At 37.1% G+C, this 25,816-nt stretch overlaps 1 protein-coding gene across 3 annotated transcripts in view; it reads right to left on the reverse strand.

The window, feature by feature from the left end:
• The window catches only part of DCC (DCC netrin 1 receptor), a 1,035,569-nt gene that overhangs the window by 19,354 nt on the left and 990,399 nt on the right, over positions 1-25,816 (reverse strand). For 2 of the 3 annotated variants that reach the window (XM_074339962.1, XM_019721869.2), the window contains exons 26-27: positions 18,982-19,137; positions 10,854-11,066 (exon numbers count right to left, since the gene is read on the reverse strand). In XM_074339962.1, coding sequence (XP_074196063.1) covers positions 10,854-11,066; positions 18,982-19,137 — 369 coding nt within the window. The remainder of the gene's footprint in view (positions 1-10,853; positions 11,067-18,981; positions 19,138-25,816) is intronic. The other variant, XM_074339961.1, reaches the window with a different exon arrangement.

Raw genomic sequence — 25,816 nt, forward strand, 5'->3', positions numbered from 1 at the left:
CAAATTCTTTCCCTGGGAGTCGTCATGTAACTCTATTTACTATATGCTAAGACTCTTAATTTTTAACTGTTATATTAAAGAATATTGAAAATTGGTGTCCATCATGATATTAAGTGTTGATTTGGGAAGCTAAGTCACGTAAGTGTGAAATACTTAACTAGAATCATATTACATACAGAATAAAAGTATAACATCTGAGCTTTGACCCAGGGAAAGACGTAGAGAAGGTACTGATGATGTGACATCGGGGAGACAAGTATCACGGAGTTAGAGAAGGAGAGAGGGATGGTGCCTGACTGGTGGGTTTGGCCTCCGACCGGAAGAGGGGGCTCCAGGTCAGCTTTCAGGAACTGGATTCTGCACCATGTGTCTAACCCAGGAACTCAAAGAGAGAGGTAAGTAGGAGGCTTCTGTGCAGAAAGTTCTCAAACATTTAAAACATCAAGAGACCTAGGAACATTCATCTTTAAACCTTTTTCTCAGGGGTAGTTTCTATCATTGTTCCTCTCCCTGATCTGGAATTCAAATACTTGTGCTCCAGTAGGTGCCTATAGAGTACCTGTTTCCATTTGAATTCAGAAGTTCTGATGGGGGGTGGGGGCGTGGGGGACTTCTAATGTAAAAGAAAGTGTGTGCGTGTGTCGGGAGTGGGTAAAACATGGAGGGTGAGAGGAAGAAAGACTTGAATTGTTCAAACATTTATTGGAGAAACAGGTTCCTTTTCTTTAAGAACTGTCTTCTCTCCAATCCCCTCTTTAACACAACTGAGCCTCCTCAAACACATACTTACTCCTTAGAATTATTTTATACCTAATCAGTGATTCATGATGATATCGTTTATGATATTATGTAACTCATAATATCATAATGTCTTCATTACTCAAACATTTCTTTAATTACCTCCCATTCTCTGTAATTTCTATTGTCATTATTTATAGGTTCACTTTTCCTTATTACCACCAGAAAAATTTAAAAATATCTGTTTTACAGATTTTATATGCCATTCTTACTTGTGTGACTCTGGTTGAATCTGAAATTTTCATTGAACGATGGATGAGTCATCACTGGGGGAAATGTGAAGTGCTCTCCACCTGACCCTGCAACACAGGGTGCCAAGGACAGGTTATCATGACCCCTGTACAATGCCAACACATCTCAGTTTCCCACAGGTGCTTATCTTCTGGAGAAAATTTATCATAGAGTTGTAGATGGCATCTATCACTCTTCATTTGAGGAACAAAAATAAGACAGAGTTTCAGAAGTGGGACCTCTATTAAGACATTTACAAGTACTAATCTAACCAATTCCTTCATCAGGCATTAAAACATGTACACAACATCCCCAGGTGTTTCTGCAGAAGATGAATGGCTTAATTTTGCAGAATTTCATTTGAGCAGGGCAAAAGTGTTTTTCTCTTGGCCTTGGATTCTGGAAGGTTAGCTCTGCAAAAGGTTTTTGGAATTAGTTTGGGGAAAAAAAAAAAAGTAAAACAAAACCAGACGTTGGTGTTCATATTCCCTAGCTGAGCCTAAATGCAGGGTGATGACAAAATGGCAGGTTAAGCGATCCTTAACTTATTGCAGAGAATGATCAATTTGAGACTCTAATGAAAGCTATGTACCCACTCACTAGAAAAAATGCACACACACATACAGACACACAGAGAAATGTGAATTTAATTTCAGATGAGTTATCAAAGTTACCCAACCCACAAGTTCTTCCATGAACCCGAGGTGAAGAACACATGATCTGTGCCAGAACCTCCCTACTCAACGTGTGATCCACAGAGGGACAGCATTTCATCGCCTGTAATAATTTTAGAAATGCAGAATCCCAGGCTCTTCTCCAGACCCACCAAATCAGAACCTACCTTTTAATAAGATCTGCAGGTGATTCCTAGTCATACCAAATTAGAGGAAGTCAGAATGTCACCAACAAACCTGTGCATCTATTGGGCATAAATCCTTATTGGGCTTGAGGAACAAATATTCATAACAGTTGGTTGAGACACAGGTTAAGGAATTGGAGGGGAAATTTAATGCAGTTAGATTTAAAGGTGTGGGTGGGAGATAGCTTCTTGGCTGTCAGATTAATTTATGATTGCAGAAAGACCTGTTCAATTGGAAGAGGCCATGCCTCACTCTAGACTCAGGAAACAATATTCAGACATCTATGAGCAGCTTCCCCACACGTCTTTGCTCACCATTCTGTCTTCTGTGCAATGGCCCATTTCACTGGCTGTCCTTTTTCTGTTGCATAAACTTTTGGTGTAATACAACATTTGGGAGTTAGATCTAGTTTCATCAATTGAACCATTAAAATGCACTTTTATACTTCCTTCCACATGATCCCACTGCTCTGAATATAAGGCAGCGGAGACATCATTGGGCCAAATTTACAAGGCAATGTGGTTTCTAGATTCCATCAAATCAGAAGCTCCTGAATTCACTGTTAACATTTTTAACTAGCATAATTCATGTTTACCTGCTTCGACTCCTTAAAGAAAATGAAGCACAACCTTCCTAGCCTATACTTTACTTTCCCCATTTATAGTTGTGGAAAATTGAAGCATGAAGATGTTAAATGACATTTTCAAGGCTAACCTGGCCAGTGAGCATGGAGCTGGGTCCTAGTGGTTTTATTATTTTCCCCCAGTAAGTGCTCTTCTGGTCACACTTTCCTCCAGCCTGGAAGAGATCCAGAGGATTGGTGGCACTCTCCTTGTCACGTGGCAACCCTGTCCTGCCCTTACTGTGGCAGTGCGGTAGGCGTCAGCCCAGATCTGTGTACACAGGCAGCCTGGTTCTATTAAATAACTGATGTACCACTCCAGAGAGTAGCCCAAAAGAAAATAAGCAAACAAATAACTATCATTTTAACTGCAATACCAACTGAAATGAAAGGTTAAACTAGTAATCTCGGATTTCAAAGCTATACTACCATATTATTGTAGTTTAAAATATGCAATTTCTATTAAAAATCATGACTCAGGTGACCATGGAAGTAGAAAGGTGCCAACAACTGGGTAAGAGAATGGGAAATGTGAAACAAGAATATTTAAGTGGGCAATTTGGAGTAGATATGAAAAGAGCAGTTTTTGCAAGTTCCATTACTCCTATAAGCCTCTATGTGCAATTATGTCATAATATGTCTCTCATTTTGAAATCAGTTGGGCTTACTTATCATTGTTTTTCACACACACACACAAAAAGGCTTGTTAAAATCTCCTTTACCACAAAAGATAAAGGCATTCTCTTCTGAGAGCCTTGACATTCCAGTAAATAGATTCTGGCAATAAGAACATCAATCCTGCAAGCCTACGATGAAAGTCAATGCTGTGAAAAACACAAGATGTTTAACATGGCACTTGAATTCTTTGTTAAGTCCTTGCCAGGGAGATAAAAGTTATAAACATTTAGAAGTGGGAGCTTTAAATGTTTTTACACCTTCTTTTAGATATTACAGGTCATACCCTTAGAAATAGTTTGCTGATTGCTAAACTCTCACTTTATTTTACTATCACAGAAATTTTCAGTTTGTTTTCAGTGCATTGGATTTTTCATAACACACTTTTAATAGCCCATTAATGAATGCAGAGCTTTATATGAACACTTTTTGTTTCAAAATGTCTCCCCGCTCCCAAAGAGAAGCAACTGGAATCTAACACTAATTTAAAAACTATACAGAACTCTGTCAACTGTTGAGAATGTTTATTCAAATGAAAAACTTTCTATTATTCATACTATTTCACAAAGCAAACAAAAAATATGGAGAGAATATACACCCTTATTTCTGAAGTAATTAAGATTGTTCCAATTTCGTGTTTCATACCTTTTAAGGAGCACAGACTAATTTCACAGGTGAAAATTAGTAGGATTCAGGGGAGCAAAATCAATTCCATAATTGGCACAATGGGGAAATAGTCCTCAGGATTCTTTATTTCCACTGAGCGACACTCCCTCTTTTTAGGAACAAAATGGATGTCATTATTCTCCATTGTACTATGATGAAACTGCATGTCTGTTTATTTTCAGGAAGTTAAATTATTAAATAGAATTTCTGGGGTGGGTGGGTGGTTTCATGTTTTTCCACTCTATGCAGTTTAATCCAGCGTTATCATCTTTACAGTTTAGATCACTTAGCATTTTATGATCTAATGATTGTGAATTCAGAAATTATATTTCATCTTATCTGCCTTTATCATTGATATTTAATCCTATTGCTGACTTTCAAGTTGCCTGCTTCACCTGTAATCATCATTAGACTTGAAATTGAAGACCTAAATTCAATTTTTGGCTCTTACCTGTATTATTCTGTTCTGGCCAGCTCAACACATATTTATTGAGTGTCTGTTATGTGTAAGGGTTTGTATAAAGGTCCCAAGAATAATGACACATGATCCTGGAACAGTTACAAGTTAGTCAACCCTTCTGAGTATCTACGTCTGTATCTATTAGGTTGGTGCAAAAGTAATTACGGTTTTTGCAATTATTTTTAACCTGTTCAACAGCAATTACTTTTGTACTCAAACTGATATAATGGTGATTATAGTTACTTCTTAGGTAGGCATGAATTCATTTGGAAATGACCTTAATAAACTATAAAAAGTGACAAAATTAAAGCAATAACCTTATTATTTCACCTAAGCTGATTTTTAAAAAGACACTTTTCTCTCCAAGATAGTGAATAAATAACAAAATCTATACAGCAGTAGTTAACCATGTGACGCATCAGGTTCTTAGGAAAAGGGAAAGGAGGACTTTCTGCTTTGAGAACAATCTGTTGGTCATCCTCTCCCTCACCATTCTCTGTCACTCACAAGGCCACACATGCCCCAGCATCCAAGGACATTCTTCTTATCTATTTCCAATTATGTAGTCTACTAGGTTACAAAGCTCTGAAAATAAATTTTGAAAACATTTTCTCTTATGATCATCTAGATGGTAACTCAATACTTTAACCATTGAGTTCAATTGCCTGTTAAGTTGAAAATTAGCCTCAATTATCCTGGCACAATATATTCTCTTATTTTCTAATTGGGCAAAAATTTGATCAAAAGGACTCAAATCTTGACACAATTGTGGTCATTCACTCCCTCCTCCCAAAAGCTTTGTGCAATTCCAGCGATTCAGTTTTCATTCTCATTGACCCTCCCACTCTCTAGCACACAGTCTGATAATATTCTCATGTGCCTTAACTTTTATCTTCATTTTGCACTTCCTCCTGCTCGTCTTTATTTTTATTATTAAACTGCAAAGTCCTGGTCACCCATGGTGCATGGTGCTGAAAACAATAAATGTCAGCTCCCTGGCTGCTGCCATCCTGTAAAAGGCTATTGGCAGGTTGGTCAGGGTGAGTTTAAGACAGACAGACAGGAGCTAGTCGGTAGTTGCTAGCTAGTCACTACTCTTTCTATAAAGTCTTTACTCCATTTAACCTACAGAAAGGAATAAAACATTGACTCAAATACTAAACTAAATCAACCTACCTTCCATAAAAAAAATTCTTTCTGAGGGATATTTAATAATTAGGATCATCCGAGAAGCCCTCTTGTAGGGAAAAAAGAAGAAGTCAATCCAAGAATAACTGTTTATACCACACAGAAGCTAAAATAAAATCCTTTGTTTCCTTTCCATGTTATATTTGTTTGCATTCTTTAAACTTGGCTACTAGCTCAACTGTTGATCTTGGGCAAGCTGCTTAACCTTTTCAGGCCTCAGCTTTGTCATCTATAAATGTGGCAACAGTCGCGTGGCGTCCTCATAAAGAATCCTCTAGAAACTGTTTCCCTCTCGTTGAGATAATTAGCAGAGCTCTGTCCTATTTATATACTGGAACACCACACTAGAAGAAACAGTAATGTATTAAAACACCAGCTAGGTTCCAGAGCACAAATATTGGTGATATATAAGGCAAAGCTCACTTAATTGCTTTCTACCAAGGGATAATTTAAGATGACCAGACCAAAGCAAATCAAATTTCACCTATTAAAAAAATATCCTTTAGGAATGAGGATGGGACCATTTCAAGGAGCTACCAAAACAAACAAACAAACCAAGCCCCAAAACAACATACAGATGTGCTTCCACATAAGGTAAAATTTAATAGACGGTACTTTAATTTTCCACTCTAAAATTGGTCGGTACTATTGGCTCCAATAACATCAAATCAACATATGTCTCCTACTTGGCTGTGTCAATGACTCATTTGATCTGATTGGACTGAAAAGTGACCCTCCTGTTTCACCTGCTAAGGAATGTGTGATTTCCCATGACCTCTTCCTATAATTGATTTCAGTAGAATGCACACTCATCTGGTATCCTGATGAACGCCCCCAATGGTGGCCTACAAGTGGCTCAGGGAAAGCAATTGTATTAAAGTATTACAGTAATTTATTGGTGGTTTTGTGTGATAGCATATTTACTGAAATGAAGCCTGTCAAAAAGATCAGGTTATAGCAGGAACATATGATTTCCCAACCAGCCATAAAACATAAATCAAATGCCTTTTCTGTCTGCTGTCAGCCACTTCCACCCACTTCTTGTCCTCTGTCCTCAGACAAATTGAAGCACATGCCACAATTTGCAGAGGGAAAATCAAACTCAATTTCGCAGTACAATGAAGTGAGTTTTGGTCTTGTCATGTCCGCTGACACATTGATCCCTGGAAGATTGAAAAGATGAGAATGTTCTGGGTTTTTGCTTTTATAAATAAAAAATGTATAGCAATGCAATGTGTAAATAATGGACAATATAGCACGGATGCACCTTTATGAAGATGCAAGGACTCCAGGGGCTCGTGTTATAAAACAGGGCGATGGTATAAAAGTCACTGTTTAAGAGGTCACATTTTCTTTCCCTTTAGAATTACAGCCCCAGAAGACAAATGGTCCCCTAATCCAGGTTCATTTAAAGTGCAGCTGATCATTTCACAGCTAAGAGGAATTTTCACGAGTGAAGAAAAAGAAAAAAACACGCTATCTTGGTCCTTTGTAAAATTGATGTCAGATCTATAGTGCCATAAGCTTAACACTCCATCAAACATTTTCTATTTAACCTGAAAGGGGACTAAGCCAAATCACTTACAAGTCCACCTCTGTGATTTGCAAAGTGCAGTGACTGCAGCCTCCCAAAGAGGTGCAAAGACCCACAGTTATTCACGTCTATCGGTGAAGCATTAAGAAACAAAACCACTTTATCATGAGGTGATGATCAAATTGTAAGAAACACCATAAATTACCCTAGAATCTAGTGAGCTAAAGTTCTAACTCAGCAAGTAGAGGGGCGGGGGGTAATGAAGGGATGAATCTGTGTTTGCAGGTAGGCAGAATTTCCGTCATAGTGACAACAGGATGGCTGTCTAATTACCACTGACTATAGAAATACTGCGAAACTCCCTGCCAGTCCATGGAGATCCTTATTTCATGATATGTGTAGCCCAGGAACTCATATAAAACTGCTGCAAACGGAGCTCCACATATCTTGTTGGAAGGCAAACTGAGACACAGATTGAGGATGCCTATGAAAAACCACACACAGGAATTGGAGCAGAGAAAGACCTGCTTCGTCGATCCTAATTTCAACGGTTTCAAAGCAGAAGGAGCCTCTCGTTTGGCATGCTTTTTAAAAATTATAGCAATGCCTCACATTACCATTTTCTAAAGTAATTACTTTGCGGTAAGTAAAGACAAATTCATTAGTAATTATGCAGTCCTTTATTGTGAAATCCAGAGAAAAATCATTTGAGGTATGTTTTATTTTTTTGAAGCCGACAAGAGAATGCCTTTGCTTCATCAATCAGTTTGACTCAAGTAATGATTTTCTTAGAATTAAAATTTGTTGAAAGCTCTAAGTATTTCATCTTTTAGGCTGAGAAGCATGTAGTTAATGTCATAGCTAATACATTTGTCAGTCTGCTAATTTTCCTTTTCTATTAGAATAAGTAAACATCAGCCCTTTCTTAAAAGCATACTATTTACCATGTGTCAGGAGCAATGCAGGAAGAACTTATTTGAAAATCATGAGGTAAGACATTATGAAATGAACGGGAATCACAGGGAGACAATGAAGGAGAAACATGAAAGGAAAAGGCATTTAATAATTTCAAAGTGATGGCAGGGTGTGCCTCAAGGTGACTGGGGGAGGGGGCATTTAAAGGGGAACTGTGAAAAATATAAAATCAACCCCAAAACTCAAGCCACAGATACTGGAAAATATGAAAGAAGAGCTGGCTTGTAACAAATAATTCACATGAAAACAAGAACGATAGAAAAAACAAAAGAAGGCTCATAAATGAGCAATGAGAATAAAAGAAAATGAGATCTTGCCCACATGACATTAGATCAGAGAGAGGTTCTTCAGACATGCTTGTTATTTGAGAGAATAGCTGCAGAGATAGGAGAAGAAACTCTATTTCCTATTTTTAAAGACATAATACCTTCATTTATGCTACATTGTGTCACATTTTAAGGCAGCTTTAGTATATTTGTAACTAGAAGAAAATAGTAACTAGTAAATAACAATGTCAGTGCCTTGTTCAGTCTATTGTAAGATGTTCTTTCTAAAATTAGAGTTCTGGGTCATATTGCTGTGATAGATCTCTGGAGCATGCGTTGATTTCCAAACCCTGTATTCCAAACTAATCATTACCATCACAGTAAAAGTTTCATTTGAAATGGACTTCAGAGTATCATTTTCAGCTTGTTTTTCTCTATTATAACACAGTTACTAAATAAATAAATACATAAATACATAAATACATAAATAAAAACAAAAAAAACAAAACTTTACTTGCAAGTAGAGAGAATTGTTAATGGTATATAGTTTTTAGTTTTGGTTTTTTGATGTTATAAAATTAGTGTTCTTCTGTACAGCATAGTTGAATCTCTTACCTTTCCTCATTAAAATGTGAGTAAAGGAGTGGAAAATAGTGATAAGTTTGCACAATGACACATCACTACTAGAATTAGTGGGGTGATCCCACTCTAAGGTATAAAAATGTCAAATCACTATATTGCACACCTGAAACTAATATAACTAATATAATATTTCATACCAGCTATACTTAAGAAAAAGGCTCTTAAGAAAATGTTATTATTTCAGAATGTTTTCAGATGTTACCCCTTTTGTTTTAATGTTTTAGAATAAGTTAATTTGATAGATTTTAAAAATTTTCTCTTTGTTTCTGTCACTAATCAATTAGACATAAACTAAGAGGTACAAATGAGTTCCCAACATTTCAGAACCCATGTTTTCTGCAATCAGAAGGCGGGAAAAGATGCATCACTTACCAGCTACGTAGACTTAAAGATGCTACTTAAATTCTCTGTGTCACAATCTCCTTGTCTATGAAATGGGGGAAGAAAGTACCTACCTCACAAAGTTGCTGTGAGGACCTAATACAATGTTACAAGCCTTCAGAAGTATGCCCGCCACACAGCACAGGTTCAGTAAGGGCTAGCTATTCTTAGTTGTTGCAATTAACCTGACATCTATCCTGAATACCAGGCCAGATGTGCAGTGTGCATCTCAAGCAGTGGAACCCGCATCCCTCCTGTACCCACCCCACCTCTCAGGGTCTGGTAGCTGAGCACCCATAATACACCATGTGAATGGAGAGAACACCAGGGGTGATGAGCACAAATCAATGAAAGTTGTTCCAGGAACAAGATGCATTCTTAATATTAATATAAAGACCACATTCCTCACTGCAATCTTATTTTCCTTAGTTTCAGCAGTTATCATGAAGCTTATGCCCTAATGCAGTGACTCAAACTGCTGAGGGTTTGACTCTGAGTGACAGAAGCTCCCTCAAATGCCTCTGCACAACGGCAGATTGGCCAATCCAGCTGCCTCTGTCTATTAAGGGGGCCACCTGTATTTATTCAGAACCATTGAACTTTACTATCTTATGCCTCATACACTGGGGTGGTTAAGAATTACTCTAATATTCCAAATAATTTGGAACACTACATAGTTCTTTATCTCCATGTATCTACTTATCTATCTATTGACCTATCTTTCATCCTCTCTATTCCTAACCATCTAGCTCTCCCCAATCATCCTTCTTCACACCCCGTCTTCCTCTTCCTTCTCATTTTTCCTTCTTCTTCTTCTTCTTTTCTCCCGCTTTTCCTCTCTTCTCTCCCTTTCCCCCCCCCAAATTGTAACAGAAACAAAAAAGGAGCTCTGATTAAGCCCCACTAGATACCATCTGAGGTGATAAAATGAATACCTCATTGGGAATTGGGGACTCTGGTTCTCACCTCTGCCAGTTGATATTCTTAGAAAGAGGGGCATCATAGCGATGGGCAGATGCTTCCCATCTGAGTTTTGGTTTCTTTATTTCTAAAATTAGAAAGTTGTACTCTACACTGGTTCTGACACTCCTTTCTGACCCTGCAACTCTGAAATAAGAACCCCTGGCAGCTGACTATCGAAAAGTACAAAGCAGAACTACGGGGTTACATGCATTTCTCGAAAAAGTGGCTTGCAGACTTTTACATCTTTAACTCTAGTTTTGGAGTGTAGCCTTAAATCCTAGGACACACATGGATGACTGAAAAATCAGGAACTAATATGTGCTCGTGTGGGCACACCTACAGCACATATTAAAAGTACTTGACTGGGATTCAAGATTAATGAACAACTTTCCAAGGGAATGAAGGGGACAACCAGCCTGTTGCTTGTAAGGCAGATGCTTAAGAGTTGTGTACAGACATCAGTGACAGACATGAGCACATCATCAGTGTTGAAAAGGTCTGTTGCATCCGGCCTTCCCAGGAACCCTCATGCACTTAAGCCAAAGCAGCAGCAATAACAACTATTTTAAACGTGAACAAGCGGGCACTTTACCTGGCTGAGACAAAAGCGGTGTGTAAGGGACCTTCGGTTCTATTGCACTCATTGGTGGAGGTAGCAGAGGGTTCGCAAAGCTGCGGAGTGGATGAGTTGGTCGAACACAGGCTGTGGGGATGGTCCTGCTTGGTGCCTCCTCACTGCTGGGATGCTCAGGCTGTGTTGTGGGCAACATGGGTGGCTGCTGGGTGTTTGGTCCTTCATTCACTGCTGCAATGGAGGCAAGAAAAGCTATTCATGATTCCAGGACAAAGCTTGCTTCCCCTGTGTCAGCTGAGGGGCCCATGGGTCAGATCAGAGAGAGATGCCACATGTGGCCAATCTCTTCCCCAAGTTAAGAACATCCTTATTCTTCTTCCTTCATATATTTACGGGTATGATAGCACTGGCCCTTTGAACATTAGAAGTAGATCCAGGGACCTATTTTTCAGGAAGAGCAGTAAGTTATGTATACAGCACACCCTATATTGCCTGTACTGTCTGGGCCCTGTAATCATAGGTGATGACATGAGAGAAAAATAATTATTTCTCCCTTCAAAGTAGCAACGTCAGTGAAATTCAATGTACCAAACCCGGCTATCGCTGCATTATTATCTCCCAGCCAATACGCCAATTTTTCTGTGATTTAAACATGCTAGGCCAACCATCAAACAAATCAGTTACTGGGTATTAAAGGCATTGCTAATAAAACCATACAAAGAACACCAGTATCATTGTCTTCCATAAAAAGCAGAAGCATATCCAGCTGAAAAGTTATATGAGAGGTGACCCTGCTGGTGTAAGTTGCCTAAATGCAGAATTACAATTTCTCATCGTTGGTAGCAAACCTTGTAATTTCCAGTCAGATTACTATAGCTTGAAGAGGTTTTGCATAGTGCCTATGACAGCCTTTGGGTATTTGGACAGTTTTGTGTATGGAAACACACTTTTTCTCCAGAGAATGCAGTTGAGTAGCCTTAAATGTTTGCAGGGAAGTTTCTCATGCTAAGGACACTGTAATTCGACTTTATTCATTCAAATTTGAAGTCAATAGGTCCAAGTTAAACAACTGCAACTGAAAAGAGCTGCACAGTTGGTATAAGTGTAAAAGAAATAAAAGTATTTTTGATGATTTATTTCTTAAGAAAGTTCTTCTGGGTGAGTTCAAAAAAACTCAGTGATAGAAGATAATATCTCACTTTCCAAAGATAATTTTTTAGCCAGGAAATATTTCAAGATAATTAGTTTGTGAGATAATTTTGAGACAACTCTCTGGGAGGCTCTGGGAGGTCAGCGAAGGGCAGAGGAGATAGAGAGAAAATCTGATAATGCTGAAGGGAGTAGAGATTAAAGATACCCAAGATCAAGACATAATATTAAAGATATGCAAAAGTAAAATGTGCCTGCAAAGGGTATTGCTATTAAAACTCACTGTTCTATATTCAGACAGGGTTAGAGGTCCCCTGGGTCACCGAGCAGCCTTCAGGCTTACCCCATTCAAAGATGAAGATGAGGAGATCAAGGATTGGTTAAGGACAGGATTTAACAACATAGCAACCCGAGCCAGAAAACAGGCAAAGACTTGATAAAACAGTTATCCAAACAAGAAAAATGTAGCCAAGACAGCAAACTGCCTAGAAGTCTGGGGGCAAGAGGAGACTGAACTGAAGTGCCTTATCTCTAAGGTAGGAAGTCCTACCAAAGATGGAGAAGAGGCATACATGCATGTAAAATTTCAAGGATAAGTATAGCGCTGCAAGGAAAACATCACATTCTTGGTGATGTTGGGTCTCAGATAAGGACAAAAGGGATGGAGGCTTCAGGTAGGTATTAGAAGGAGCTAAATTCTACATGCTTGTAAGAATGTAAAGGGGATAGGGACACGTGTGTGCTTGTGTTTAATCAAGAATGTATAACGAGATGGTTGAAAATATAGTTTTAGAGACAAAGAAAGAAAATTATGCAGGTTTTACTCTGGACTCATGTTCTGTTTAAAGGAGAAAATGAACAACAGTCAATGGTCCAAATAAAAAGAAAATATCTCTCTGCTCTAAATCAAAAAGAAGTAGCTGCAGGAAACTATATCTAGGTCCTTCGTCATGAATTGCTGTTTTTTTACTAAAAGGCCCCTATCATCCAATTAAATTACCTGTCTAGAGAAAGAAATTTTGCAATTTTCCTCGGAAATCTTGTTTAAGTAATTCTCTCTACTGAACATGGATTGCAATTAATTCATATCATATTTTTTTCCCCTTCTTCCGCCCCCAGTCTCCCCTTCCAGTTCAAGCCGTTGTTTCTCAGTCTAGTTGTGTAAGACACAGCTCCCTGGCCCCTGCTGGTATTATGAGCCTTGCGCTCCCCTGGGCTGAGGCAGTCAGTCACCGGTTGGCCACACACCATATTTTTAAAACGGCTTTATCCATTAAAGAAACAATATGTTTCATGAATCTTTCTTTTCTTTATTCCTTCCATCATATTTCCCTCTTCTATTTCTCTTACATTTTTGAAATAAAAGAGATCTATATTAAAGTATTCTTGTGATGACAGGTGTAATAAAATTTCTATGTACTTTTTTTAGCCTCCTGAAATTTGATTTCTTAAAAACCTGAAGCTTCACATGAATTCTGACGACGTCCCTGAATTTTTTAGAGCTATTCCTATGCCCATTCTCTTTAATGGCGTTGCTGTATAAATAAAACTTCTCTGTATGCCCAGGCCGCTGTCCCCAGGTTTTCTCCTGGCCATCAGGATTCCGGTTGGAAACATCACGATGTTGTTCTTGACTTTGAGGGAGTAATTAGTGGTGGCTTGATACTGATGGACCAGCTGTTTGGTGAAATCAATCCTTAGCACCACACATAGCGAAAAGAAAAGCGCCTGATGTAATGGGTTAGGTGGACGTAGGAGGGCCTATCCTGGAGACTAAGTGTCTCTGTCATTCATAAGGGAGACTGTTATTGTTTTGTACAAAATGACAAGTTTGCTTAATACCTAACACAACGGACACTTTTCCATAAACAATTCATAATTTTTATATTTTACAAGGAGCGAAAGAAACGCTTTGCACAACTGGCTGACACTGAAGGCAGTGAAAACTCTTCAACAAACACAACAGCAACTGCGCCACTGGAGGAAAGCTCTCATTTCAGAGGAGCTCCTTTGGCCAGTTCAAGCACCAGCTTCAGGACACCCGGGTGATACAAAGTGGCTCACGATATGACATTCAGCTCTACTAAGAGCTCTGAAAGCAACGAATACCTTCTTTCGCCCATGAAGTGCAGCCTCCCTACAATTCAGAGTCAATGAGAATCAAATATGTTCTGGGAAGGCACTCGTTTTCAAATGATGAAATAGTAGGAATTCATTGTACACATAGCATATAGTTACACAGCAGAGTCAAATCTCAGGACACTTTATAATAATTAATGTCAACACATAAAAAATCACTATGGAATAACTGGCAAAAATATTGCAAGAATGGAAATGAGGATTTTTCTTCTATCTAAAATCACAATATTTGAAAGAAATAAAGCACATGGATAACTCTAAGCAAAGACACTTTGAGACATGAACACTTGGAGGAACAAGCTTCACTCATCAATCTCAGAAAAACAGCATCATGCAATATTTCCAAGTAACGCCAGTGCCTTACAGCCTGGATTTTTGAAAAGACCCTAGAGAAAAATCCGTGAACTCCTAGGTCAAGTCCCATTTGTTAGTTGATTTGCAATTTGGGGTAGAGCTGGGGCAGAAAAATGACAAGGATAAAGCTGACTAGCCTTCTGACCAATTAAGGTAATGCTCACACTGAAAGGAATAGTGGAAATCACCTGTTTTGCTAATACCTGCCTGTTTCAAAGATGGGGAAAAGGAGGCACCAATTTTATGATGACTTGACCTCAAGAGTATCTATTGGTTGAAGTTTTCAAATTACAGCACTGCTCCTTGCTCCCCGAGGCCGGTTCACTTGCCTATTGAGGCTAAGATCAGAACTACAGTATACTGGTAGGAAAAGGAAATATTTCTCCATTACAACTATATAAATCTTTATCAATTTATCGCCGAATTCAAATATGTGTAATGCAAATGTGCTATATCCTATATCTTTATTTTCCTTATGGTAGGTGAGAAGTTCCGCTTTATTTGTAACTCAAAAAGCAGTATAACTTTGGAGATAGGGTTTACGTGATTAATCTCTTGTCAAACTCGAAGGGTTTTCAGATCACTGTGGAGGAAGGAGCATCCTCCCACTTGCACAAAGTTTCTTTTCCTATGTGTGCCTTTCACTGTTTCTCAAGGTGACTAATACAACATCTCTAGCTAGAGTCATGAAATGTTTTCTGCTTGAGAGAGAACAGGGATGGTTAGTGTTCCCCAAGGCATTTAGAAACCAACACTGAATGGCTGGAAGTTAACTGTTTCTGACAGTGATTTAGAGAATATTTAGTTTCCCAGTAAAGAGGGTGCTTATTTTTTTCCCCTAAGCACTCACTTGGAAACACACATTAGTTCCTATTCCTTTTGCATTGCACATAACTTTGCTCCAAAAATCCTCGACAAATGATTGAACATATATTTTAAAAACTCTGTGAAATCTTCTAGGAATAGAATGTCTATGCCTTTTGATTTAGATGAGGTTCAGAACTGACTGAGCTAAACACTCTGTGAAGAGTTCTTTATTTATATAACTTTATAGAATTGCTATATGATATATATTTATACTATGTTATGTGATGGTTCTATAACTAACTTTATTTAATAATCCCTACTTTTAAACAAATTTACAAAATAAAACTCAACTAAAGAGACTAAAGTTTATCTATTTCCTCTCTGTCTCTCTGTCTCTGTCTCTGTCTCTCTCTCTCTTTCTCTCTCTCAATAAGCGTTATTTCTTTAGAGCAGTTTTAGACTTACAGCCAAGTTGTGTGGAAGGTACAGAGGGCATCTCTGCTCCCACATATGCACAGATTTCCCACTCTCAAAGTCTTTCACCAGAATGAACATGAGACTAACCACACAGATAGAAACAGATCTGAGGTCTATAACCACAGATTTAAAAATATATATATATATATATACTAGTTCATTTATTGTTTTCTTTTTCATTGAACTTTAACTTTTGAAATAATTTCCCCATGATTCAATGAGACAGTTTTGCATGCTGTACCAAATCAGGAGAAAAGAAAAAAAGTAAATAAAATACTGGATTTTCAGAAGGAGACTATGTCTTTAAAAAAGGAAAATAAATTACAGGATATACCATGAATAAAATAAAACAGTTAATATCTAATTTTAAAAAAGTAATGAACTTGGGCTTGTGTCAGTATTGTTGGTGTGAACAATTAAAGGTCAATCTACACATTCTTCATACACATCTGTCTTAAAGTTAGAGAACACAGATGAAATCAAAAGAAAGCAGTAAACAATGATTCAATGAGAAAACTAAACTAAAACCTCTCTTTTCTGCTGGGAAGAATTCATTTCAGAGTTTGAAGTAGTGACTTGTGGTTCCAAATTATTTGACTAAAATCACTTTTCTTATTGTCTTTGGATTCAGATTTTTGGTTGTTGGACTTCCTACATTTTTCTCATTTAATTCCTTCCAATATGGTTTAGGGAACTGTTTTTCCTCGAGGTTTTGCACACAACTCTATTCTGTAGACATGATGTACAGTGAGAAAAAAGAAAATAAATCTAATTCTCTCTTGGCAGATTTTTGATGCCTTTTTAATTCCAACCTTGCTACATCTAAACAATTTATGATTTCTTAGAGCTGTCCCTGTTTTGTTGGAGAAAATATAGCTTACCTCACAAATACATTTTATTGCTGTTACCATCTTATCTATTACAAAACATCTTATCTCACACAAGCTGCTGAGTCACCTATTCTTAACTAAGAGAAGAAAGCCATAAAACTATATTTTAAAATGCTGTGCTTGAAGAAAAACAAAGTCAAATGGCACAGGAAAACTCACCAGGGTGTATATAAGAGCTGAAAGTATCTCCATTCCTACTTTCCTTAAAACAAATGAAATACTACTACAGGATACTCAATCAATAGACAAAAATTAGTTGCATTTCCATATATGCACACAGACTATTAAAAAAATAAAGAATATGATCTTATTTGCAATAGCATCAAAAAGAATAAAATATTTAGGAATATAATAAAGGAGTGAATGATCTGTATGCTGAAAACTGTAAGACATTAATGAAAGAAATTGAAGAAGACACAAATAAACGGAAAGATATTCCATGCTCATCAATTAAAATGATTGTTAAAATATCCTTATTGCCCAAAGTGATCTACAGATTCATTGTTATCCCTATAAAAATTCCAGTGATATTTTTCACAGAAATGGAAAAAAATACTAAAATTTGTATGGAACCACAAAAGACCCCAAACAGCCAAACCAATCTTAAGGAAGAAGATCAAAGCTGGAGACATCACACTTCCTGATTTCAAACTATATTACAAAGCTATAGTAACCTAAACAGTATGGTACTGGCATAAAAATAGATCAATGGGACAGAATAGGGAGCTCAGAAAAATACCCATGCATATATGGTCAATTAATTTATGACAGAGGAGCCAAGAATGTAAAATAAGAAAAGAATATCTTCTTTAATAATGGTGCTGGGAAAACTAAATTGTCACATAAAAAAAAAAAAAAAAAAGATGGGGCGGCTGGTTGGCTCAGTGGTTAGAGTGCAGTGCTCATAACACCAACGTTGCTGGTTCAATTCCCACATGGGCCAGTGAGCTACGCCCTCCACAACTAGATTGAAAACAACGATTTGACACAGAGCTGATAGGTCCTGAAAAAACACACTGTGCCCCAATAAAAATTTAAAAAAATATAGATATTGGACCCCTATTTTACACCATACCAAAAAAAAAAAAGAAAAAAAGAAAAAAGAAAAACAGAAAAATCAACTCAAAATGGGTTAAGGACTTAAATCTAAGACCTGAAACTATAAAACTCCTAGAAGAAAACACGGGCATAAGCTCCTTGACATTGATCTTAGCAATGATTTTTTTTTTTTTTTTTTTTTGATTTGACATCAAAAGCAAAGGCAACAAAAACAACAATAAACAAGTGGAAAAATAAACAAATTAAAAAGCTCCCGCACAGCAAAGGAAAACATGAACAAAATGAAAACGCAACCTAAGGGATGGGAGAAAATATTTGCAAACCACATATCTGATAAGGGGTGAATATTCAAATACTTAAAACACTAATAAAACTCAATAGCAAAAATAATCCAATCAATCAGATGAAAATATGGGCAGAGGAACCGAATGGACATTTTTCCAAAGAGGACATACCAATGGATAACAGGTACATGACAAGGGGCTTGACATCACTAATCATTAGGGAAATGCAAATCAGAACCACAATGAGATATCACCTGTTAGAACTGTTAGAACAGTTATCATCAAAAAGACAAGAGATAACAAGTGTTGGCAAAGATGTGACTAAAAGGGAACCCTTTTGCATTATTGGTAGGAATGTAAATTGGTGCAGCTCTTATGGAAAACAATATGGAGGTTCCCAGAAAATTAAAAATAGAACTACGATATGATTCAGCAATCCCACTTCTGGGAATACTGTATTCAAAGGCAACAAAATCAGTATCTCATAGAGATTTCTACACTCCCATGTTCATTGCAGTTTTATTCACAATAGCCAACATAAGGAAACAACCAAAGTGTCCATCTATAGATGAATAAATAAAGATGTGGCATATATGCACAATGGAATATTATTCAGCTACCAGAAAGTAGGACACTCTGTCCTTTGTGGCAACATGGCTGGACCTTGAGGGCATTATGCTAAATGAAATTTCAAGCACCCATCAAATCATTGTTTTACTGAACCGTATAACCTTTGTTTCTCCACCACTTTGTATATTGTCAGTGGAGAGGACTTTGGAAAGATTCTAGAAAATCAGTCCAAAAGCATGTGAATAAGATCCAAAAGATTCATTACGCTGGAAAAGAAAATTCTAGTACTCAGGTCATGGGTAAATCAATCTTTCCAAGGGATAACAACCTCAAAATGCTACACATTTGACAAGACATCCTTAGTATTATTCATTTGTTTGTTTGTTTTTTAAAAAAAGAAAAATACATTACACTGACTTTTTCCTGCTCCGAAACCTCGGTCCACGGACAGTGTTGGGAAGGGCACAGGTCGGAGAGTGAACTGTGGGTGGGGGTATCCACATGTGGGAGATGGAAGGATTCCTGGATACTGGGCACTTTCTAGGGTTGGCACAGGAATGGCACTCACGACAGCTGCAAAACAAGGATATTCATTTTTTTTTTAATCCTATGTATCCACATATCAAGCAAAAGGGGAGTGGCTACATTTTCACATCTTCAAATCCACACATACTCTTCATAGTATCACGTAGTTTCCTTCAATTACCTCTTTCCCAAAGTCCTTTTCGTATTTTAGAAAAGACAGCTCACTCTTCCAGCATCTTACTAAGGAGTATTACCCTGAGGTTTACATATTTCTGTGGTTTCAAACAAAGACATGATTAATCAAGCCGCCATAAAGCCACCTTAAGGCTCCCTGTTCTTCGTTTTGTTTTTTCTTATTCTTTCTCTTAAGCAAGAACAATGGCATTCAAAATGTTGAGTTGTTCAGAAATCAAATATATTGTGTAAAGTGGGCTGAGGAAATGGGAATTTTCCATTAATTCTGTAAAGAATGTAATGCTTTTGAAATATAGTCTAGAGAGGAAAAAAAAGAAGGTATATTCTCAATAATTATACTTAGGATTTACATGTAAATAGAAAGAAAATACCTTCAAAGAGCCAAAACTGTAGTTTTCTGTCACATCAATTTAAATATAACTGAATGTTTTCCGGGAATACCAAACATTTTTCAGTTATACTGGCTCAAATCCACAGATAAATATCTTATACAATATTTTCTAGGTTTAGTGAATATAGTTCAATTCCATTATTCAATACCTATCCAATTATATAATATTATGAAATATTTACTCTAATTGCAGTCAATCTTCATTTTATGTCATCTTGTAAAATGTTCTCCACCTCTTATTATCAAAAAATAAAATTTAAGCCAGCTACTGGAAAAATCAATTTCAGCAGTCTACATCTGTCTATATACTAATGAAGTTATTTCTATTATATACACAATTTTTATTTTATTACATGGAATGCCAATTACTGGAGGTTTTAACATTCACAGATACACACGTTTACTAAAGAAAAACCTTTCTTTTTTTATCACATTGCTCTTACATAAATTCATAACCATAGATACAAATTATATTATTGCATTATTGTAAGTTAGTTAGAAACAACATGTCAATTTAAAATGCATATTAATTATATTAAATATAGAACACTTTAAATCAAAAAAGGCTGCTTCTAGTAAACTAGCTTTTAGAATTGCATTCCAGAATTTATGTTTCCAATGTATTTATAATACTTATTGAAATACATATTAACATGTTTATGTGAATTGAAAAATGAAGTAAGGCTTTTTCAGAAACACGTTTTTGATTGGTTTGACATTGAAGACAAATTCTTTTAAGTAGGTTAAATGATGGTTGTTTTCCATGAACTGAATAAAAAATATATAAATATTAATAGGATTAACATATTTTAGAAAAAATCATATTAGTGAAGGTATACTATAAGTGATATTTCAATGTTTTCAATCATGTCTTAATACACTGTATTAGACAAAGTACCTTATAAAAGTACTTTATAGGTGTACCTACTAGAAAATGAGACAGTAAATAACTTGAATAAGTAACAAATACTTTTAAAAGTCAGGTAGTTTCTAAAACTTTTACTTTTAACATAACTGAAAGAGGATATTACCTAGTTGTTAGTTGAAATATTATTAAAAATAATTGGATGAGGGAGGCGGGGTGGCTCAGTTGGCTAGAGGTGAGATCTGAACAACAGTGTTGCCAGTTCGATTCCCACATGGGCCAGTGAGCTGCACCCTCCACAACTAGATTGAAGACAACAAGCTGCAGCTGAGCTTCTGGAGGGGCGGCTTGATGGCTTAGATGGTTAGAGTGCGAGCTCTCAACAACAAGGTTGCCAGTTCAATCCCCTCATGGGATGGTGGGCTGCGCCCCCTGCAACTAAAGATTGAAAACAGCAACTGGACTTGGAGCTGAGCTGCGCCCTCCACAACTAGACTGAAGGACAACGACTTGGAGCTGATGGGGATCTGGAAAAACACAATGTCCCCCAATATTCCCCAATTTTAAAAAAAAAACAACCTGGATGAGAGTTCACAGTATAATTTTAGCACATAACTTGGAAGGAGTTCAAATCATAGAGTGATTGCTATAGAAATCTTATTGTTATAGCTCTAAACCACACATACATACAAACAGTTTCTCAGTGTTTAGATCAATAAAAGAAAACACTGGAAAACAAGTTATGCAATAAGTAACATTCATCCATGGATACTTGAAAGAACTGTATTTAAAAAGCCTCACACATGTTATTAGGTGATAGATTTCTAATAAAATCTTACTTTATATACAATTGTGCAGAAATAATAACTGTAATGTTAACTCAACCCAGAAGAAAAACATTAGCTGTTAAAAATATAAACATACAACTTCAGTTTATAAAAATATATTGCAAACAAATAAGATAAATGATGAATAAAAGATGCTCAGTCATAAAAACAGATGACATCTATATATTATTGTGTAGTAAAAGTGAATTGTTGGTACTGGTTTAAGGGGAAAAGTGAGTGATGTAAATTCTTCTTTGTAAAAGAGCAGCTTCCTCATGCATTTTGTAAATGAATGATGGCGGATATCAAATTGCTATGGTATTTTTATGCTTTTGGATTTATTTGAAAGAGTGATAAATTACATCTTTCACAGATATTTAACTTACATTCTTTTAAATGTTAAATTAAAATGTGTGATGATACAAAGTTTCTCTAAATAATTTTCGGAAAGACTTGAGTGTAAATTTGAGAATAAATGGTACACAGCACAATACCTTAATAAAGATATTTTATACAGAGTAACTGTGGATATACAAACACATGAACAGACTTTAGAAGAAGGAAAGGAAAAAAATTACAAGGAAACTTTTCAAAAGAATGAGAGCTACAAGACAGATACTAGCCAAAGAAAGAGGTTATAATTTCATAGTCTTTGTGTCTCTGACAGAGCAGTCCTAGAGATAATTTATATTTTTCAAGTGAGTTAATAGGAAGAATTTTCTATAAGTAATATTTATAAATCTGTTATTTTAACTCACTGGAAACTTTTTAAGTAATTTGATGTATTATTTACTATAGTAATTATTAATAATTAATAATAATAATAATGACAGCAACAAGAATAATAATAGGCTTGAATACATTTGTAAATAAGAGCCATATAATTACATAAAGTGTGTTTTCATACAACTCAAAAATCCAATCTTGGAGACAGTCAATTTAATGATTTCACCCATTTTACTAATCAAACTGGATCATCTGCCTAGTCATTAAGGCTGACTGGCAGATTGCAAAACCTTCCCCATGTTGATAATTTTTACTCATAAATAAATGTGATAACGAGAGTTTCCCTTAGATATGGAAGGCACTCCACAAATGGTGCACATTTTCTTATCAATATTATTTGAACTTAACCAATATTGTATAATACATTGTGAATAAGAATTTCATAAATATCTCCTGGTCGGAGCTGAATGAATTTGAATGGAAAAGCCATAGAATAATTTGGCAAGCCACAGAATCTATAAATTAGAGAACTGAGAGAACCACGAGACTAAAGTTATATTCTGGTTTCAAGTCCTTCATTACCAAAGAAAGAAATTTCACTTTTCTAAGTGTTTTGCATTTTGGCTACTGACGTGGGTACAAAAGGTTTGCAAACAACAAAGTCCTTTGAAAAGTAATATATCTGCTGTGTGTTTCTGCATCTCAAAAATTCTCATCATTTTATTTCCTGACATAATATAGTCAGTCTTCAGGTATTTTGACCCATGATTCATTTCTAAAAGGGCACAGAAGTCTATATTTACAAGAGAGTTGTTGCAAAAAAGAATCACTCTAAAGTTTGATATAACACTATATTGATGAGATTTTTTGGTATTTTCCCCTAGATGTCAGTTTTGGAAGCCAGAAGCACACACACGCACTCACACTACAATTCAAAGCATTCACTGCATTGCTATGTTTATGTAAAACAGTTCAGAGCAATATCATCAAGGCTTTTCAATAAATCTCTGCTCTGTGGCCAAATATGACGAAAAAAATCTGTTCTGACACAGCCTGCAGGCAATTGAATTTATATCTCACACTGATGCACAAAGATTTTTCAAGTAGAAATTCCCTTGCCAAATTACTTAGCTCCCTGAACAGGGCACGCTGGTATTGGAAAACTTTTACAACATTCTTAAAAATGTTAGCACGAAATGAGACCTGTATGGAATCTGAAGTGAAGTTTTCTTTTAAAGTTACAATTTCAAGAAATCGGGCCCTCTGTAGGTATTTCTCAGCAGGATATTTGACAGAATTGAGAGATTTGTTGAGGAGGTGAGGTGGACAAATATAATACTAAAGGCAATATTTTGAAGTGAAAAGATTTTCAATGAAATGATTTTCTCTGCAATAATAACCTGTATATAATCTGGACTATTTGGAAATTTAGTGTCTATTGCCTTTGGTAAATATTCTTATCTCCTTCACATTTTCAGGGATCCTTTGACAAGCAATTCTCCCTGAATGGCATTCACAAGTCTCCAGCATGCCACTAAAGTCCCCGTTAGGAAAAGTAACACTGTTCACCAGTACACGTTCTATAATCATTCTCAACACAGAGGCTCAACAAAGAGCCAAGCACTGAGGTCACACTGAGGTCACACTGCCTGGGCTCATTATCCAGTTGTGCCACTAGGTAGTGAATCAGTGTCACAGCCAGTATCTAGACCCTTCAGTGGATTCCCACCTCACGGTCTTCACATCCTGTGAAGTTCCCTCTCACATGTCACCAGGGTTGATCTGATGAACAATGGAAGAGATGGTTTGTCACTTCCAAAATTGGGTTAGAAAAGTCTCTCTTCCCTTCCCTTCCCTTCCCATCCCTCCACCCCCGCCCCCTTCATTTAGATCATGCATCTGGGAAAAGCCAGGAGCCAGGTCTCCAGGGCACGCCAGCACACCTGTGGAGAGGCACTTAGGATAGGGAACTGAAGTCCCTAATCCTCAGTCTGTTGGACTGAGAGAAACCTCATGGCACAGCTTGAGACCCTGAGCCAGAACTACCTTGCTAAATGCTCCTGGATTCTTCACCCTCAGAGGCTGTTGAGAAAACAAACAATTATTTTATGTTGCTAAGTTTTGGGGGTAATTTGTTATGCAGTAAAAGATGAGTGTACGTTGACTTGAACAACGTATTTAAGCTCTCAACTTCATAAGCTTTCTCATCTGGAAAGTGGAGACGATAACAGCACCAACTTTATGGTGTTGTGAAGAGTGAAGAGATCCTTCGCTGAAAAGTGCAGCAGAGTGGTGGGTCCGGGTCATCCCTTCCTAAATGCTGCTTGTTGTTATTTACCTGCAGGGCTCCATCAGACCCCCCACCCAAGACGGAGATGAATACCATTTAATAGGAAATGTTGTTTAAAACACCCTTCACATATGTCTATTACCTTGATTGTGGTGATAGGTTTCTAGGTGTATGCATATATCCAAATCACCAAATTATATACAGTGCATATGTGCAGTTTTGTATATATCAACTATACCTCAACAAAGCTCTTAAAATAAATACAAATTAAAAGTACAACCACTTAGGGGCCGGCCCGGTGGCTCAAGTGGTTAGAGCTCTATGCTCCTAACTCCGAAGGCTGCCGGTTCGATTCCCACATGGGCCAGTGGGCTCTCAACCACAAGGTTGCCAGTTCAATTCCTCGAGTCCCGCAAGGGATGGTGGGCTGCGCCCCCTGCAACTAAAATTGAACACAGCACCCTGAGCTGAGCTGCCTTCCGGATGGCTCAGTTGGTTGGAGCGCATCCTCTCAACCACAAGGTTGCCGGTTCGACTCCCGCAAGGGATGGTGGGCTGCGCCCCCTGCAACTAGCAATGGCAACTGGACCTGGAGCTGAGCTGCGCCCTCCACAACTAAGACTGAAAGGACAACAACTTTACTTGGAAAAATGTCCTGGAAGTACACACTGTTCCCCTTCCCCAATAAAAATCTTAAAAAAAAAGTAAAACCACTTAAAAGACAAGCTAAATTTTCACCAAGATACTGAAAATTATGGCCATTGAAATATAATTAGTTCTATTGAAAAAATAAAAAAGATCCTGTCTTACATTTGAAAAAGGAGAGCAATACATTAAGATGGAGGAAACTAAATGGTAGTTTTTGACTCAAATTTGAACCTGAGGGAATTATGATATTGTAAGTTTTTGAGATTATAAAGTTCTTCCCCTGCTGGAGGAAAATAACTGGAATTGTGATTACAAAACAAAATCTGGGTTCAAAGCTGGTTCTGTCATTTATGACCTAAAGGAAGATCCTTAGTTTATCTACATCTAGCTGACCCATTTTTCCTGTGGATCATATACACTTGACAAAATAAGCTATGATGTGACCAGTGCTTCTCACAAGGTTGCTATGAAAATGTCCTGAAAGCAACTGCAGTGCATTGTGAGCGGTGGACTCGAAGGTACCTACAGCATCCTCCAGCCTTCACTCCCTTCTGTCTGGCTCTTCTCAAATGAGAGCATCTGAGAACTTCTCAAATGAGATACGGCTCTGAAGTCCAGAAATCTGAAATAATTGTGAACATCTGGGTGGACATTTTGACACCATGAGTATCAGACAGAAGATGAGGTCACAGGAAAGGGAGACACCGATCTGGTCCAAAGGATGACTTTGAGATGAGCTTGAGGTGACCCACTACTCCCTTCTCTGCAGACCATCTGAAGGCCCT

Source organism: Rhinolophus sinicus, linkage group LG09 (genome assembly GCF_036562045.2).
Source record: "Rhinolophus sinicus isolate RSC01 linkage group LG09, ASM3656204v1, whole genome shotgun sequence".
In the NCBI taxonomy this organism is placed as follows: domain Eukaryota; kingdom Metazoa; phylum Chordata; class Mammalia; order Chiroptera; family Rhinolophidae; genus Rhinolophus; species Rhinolophus sinicus.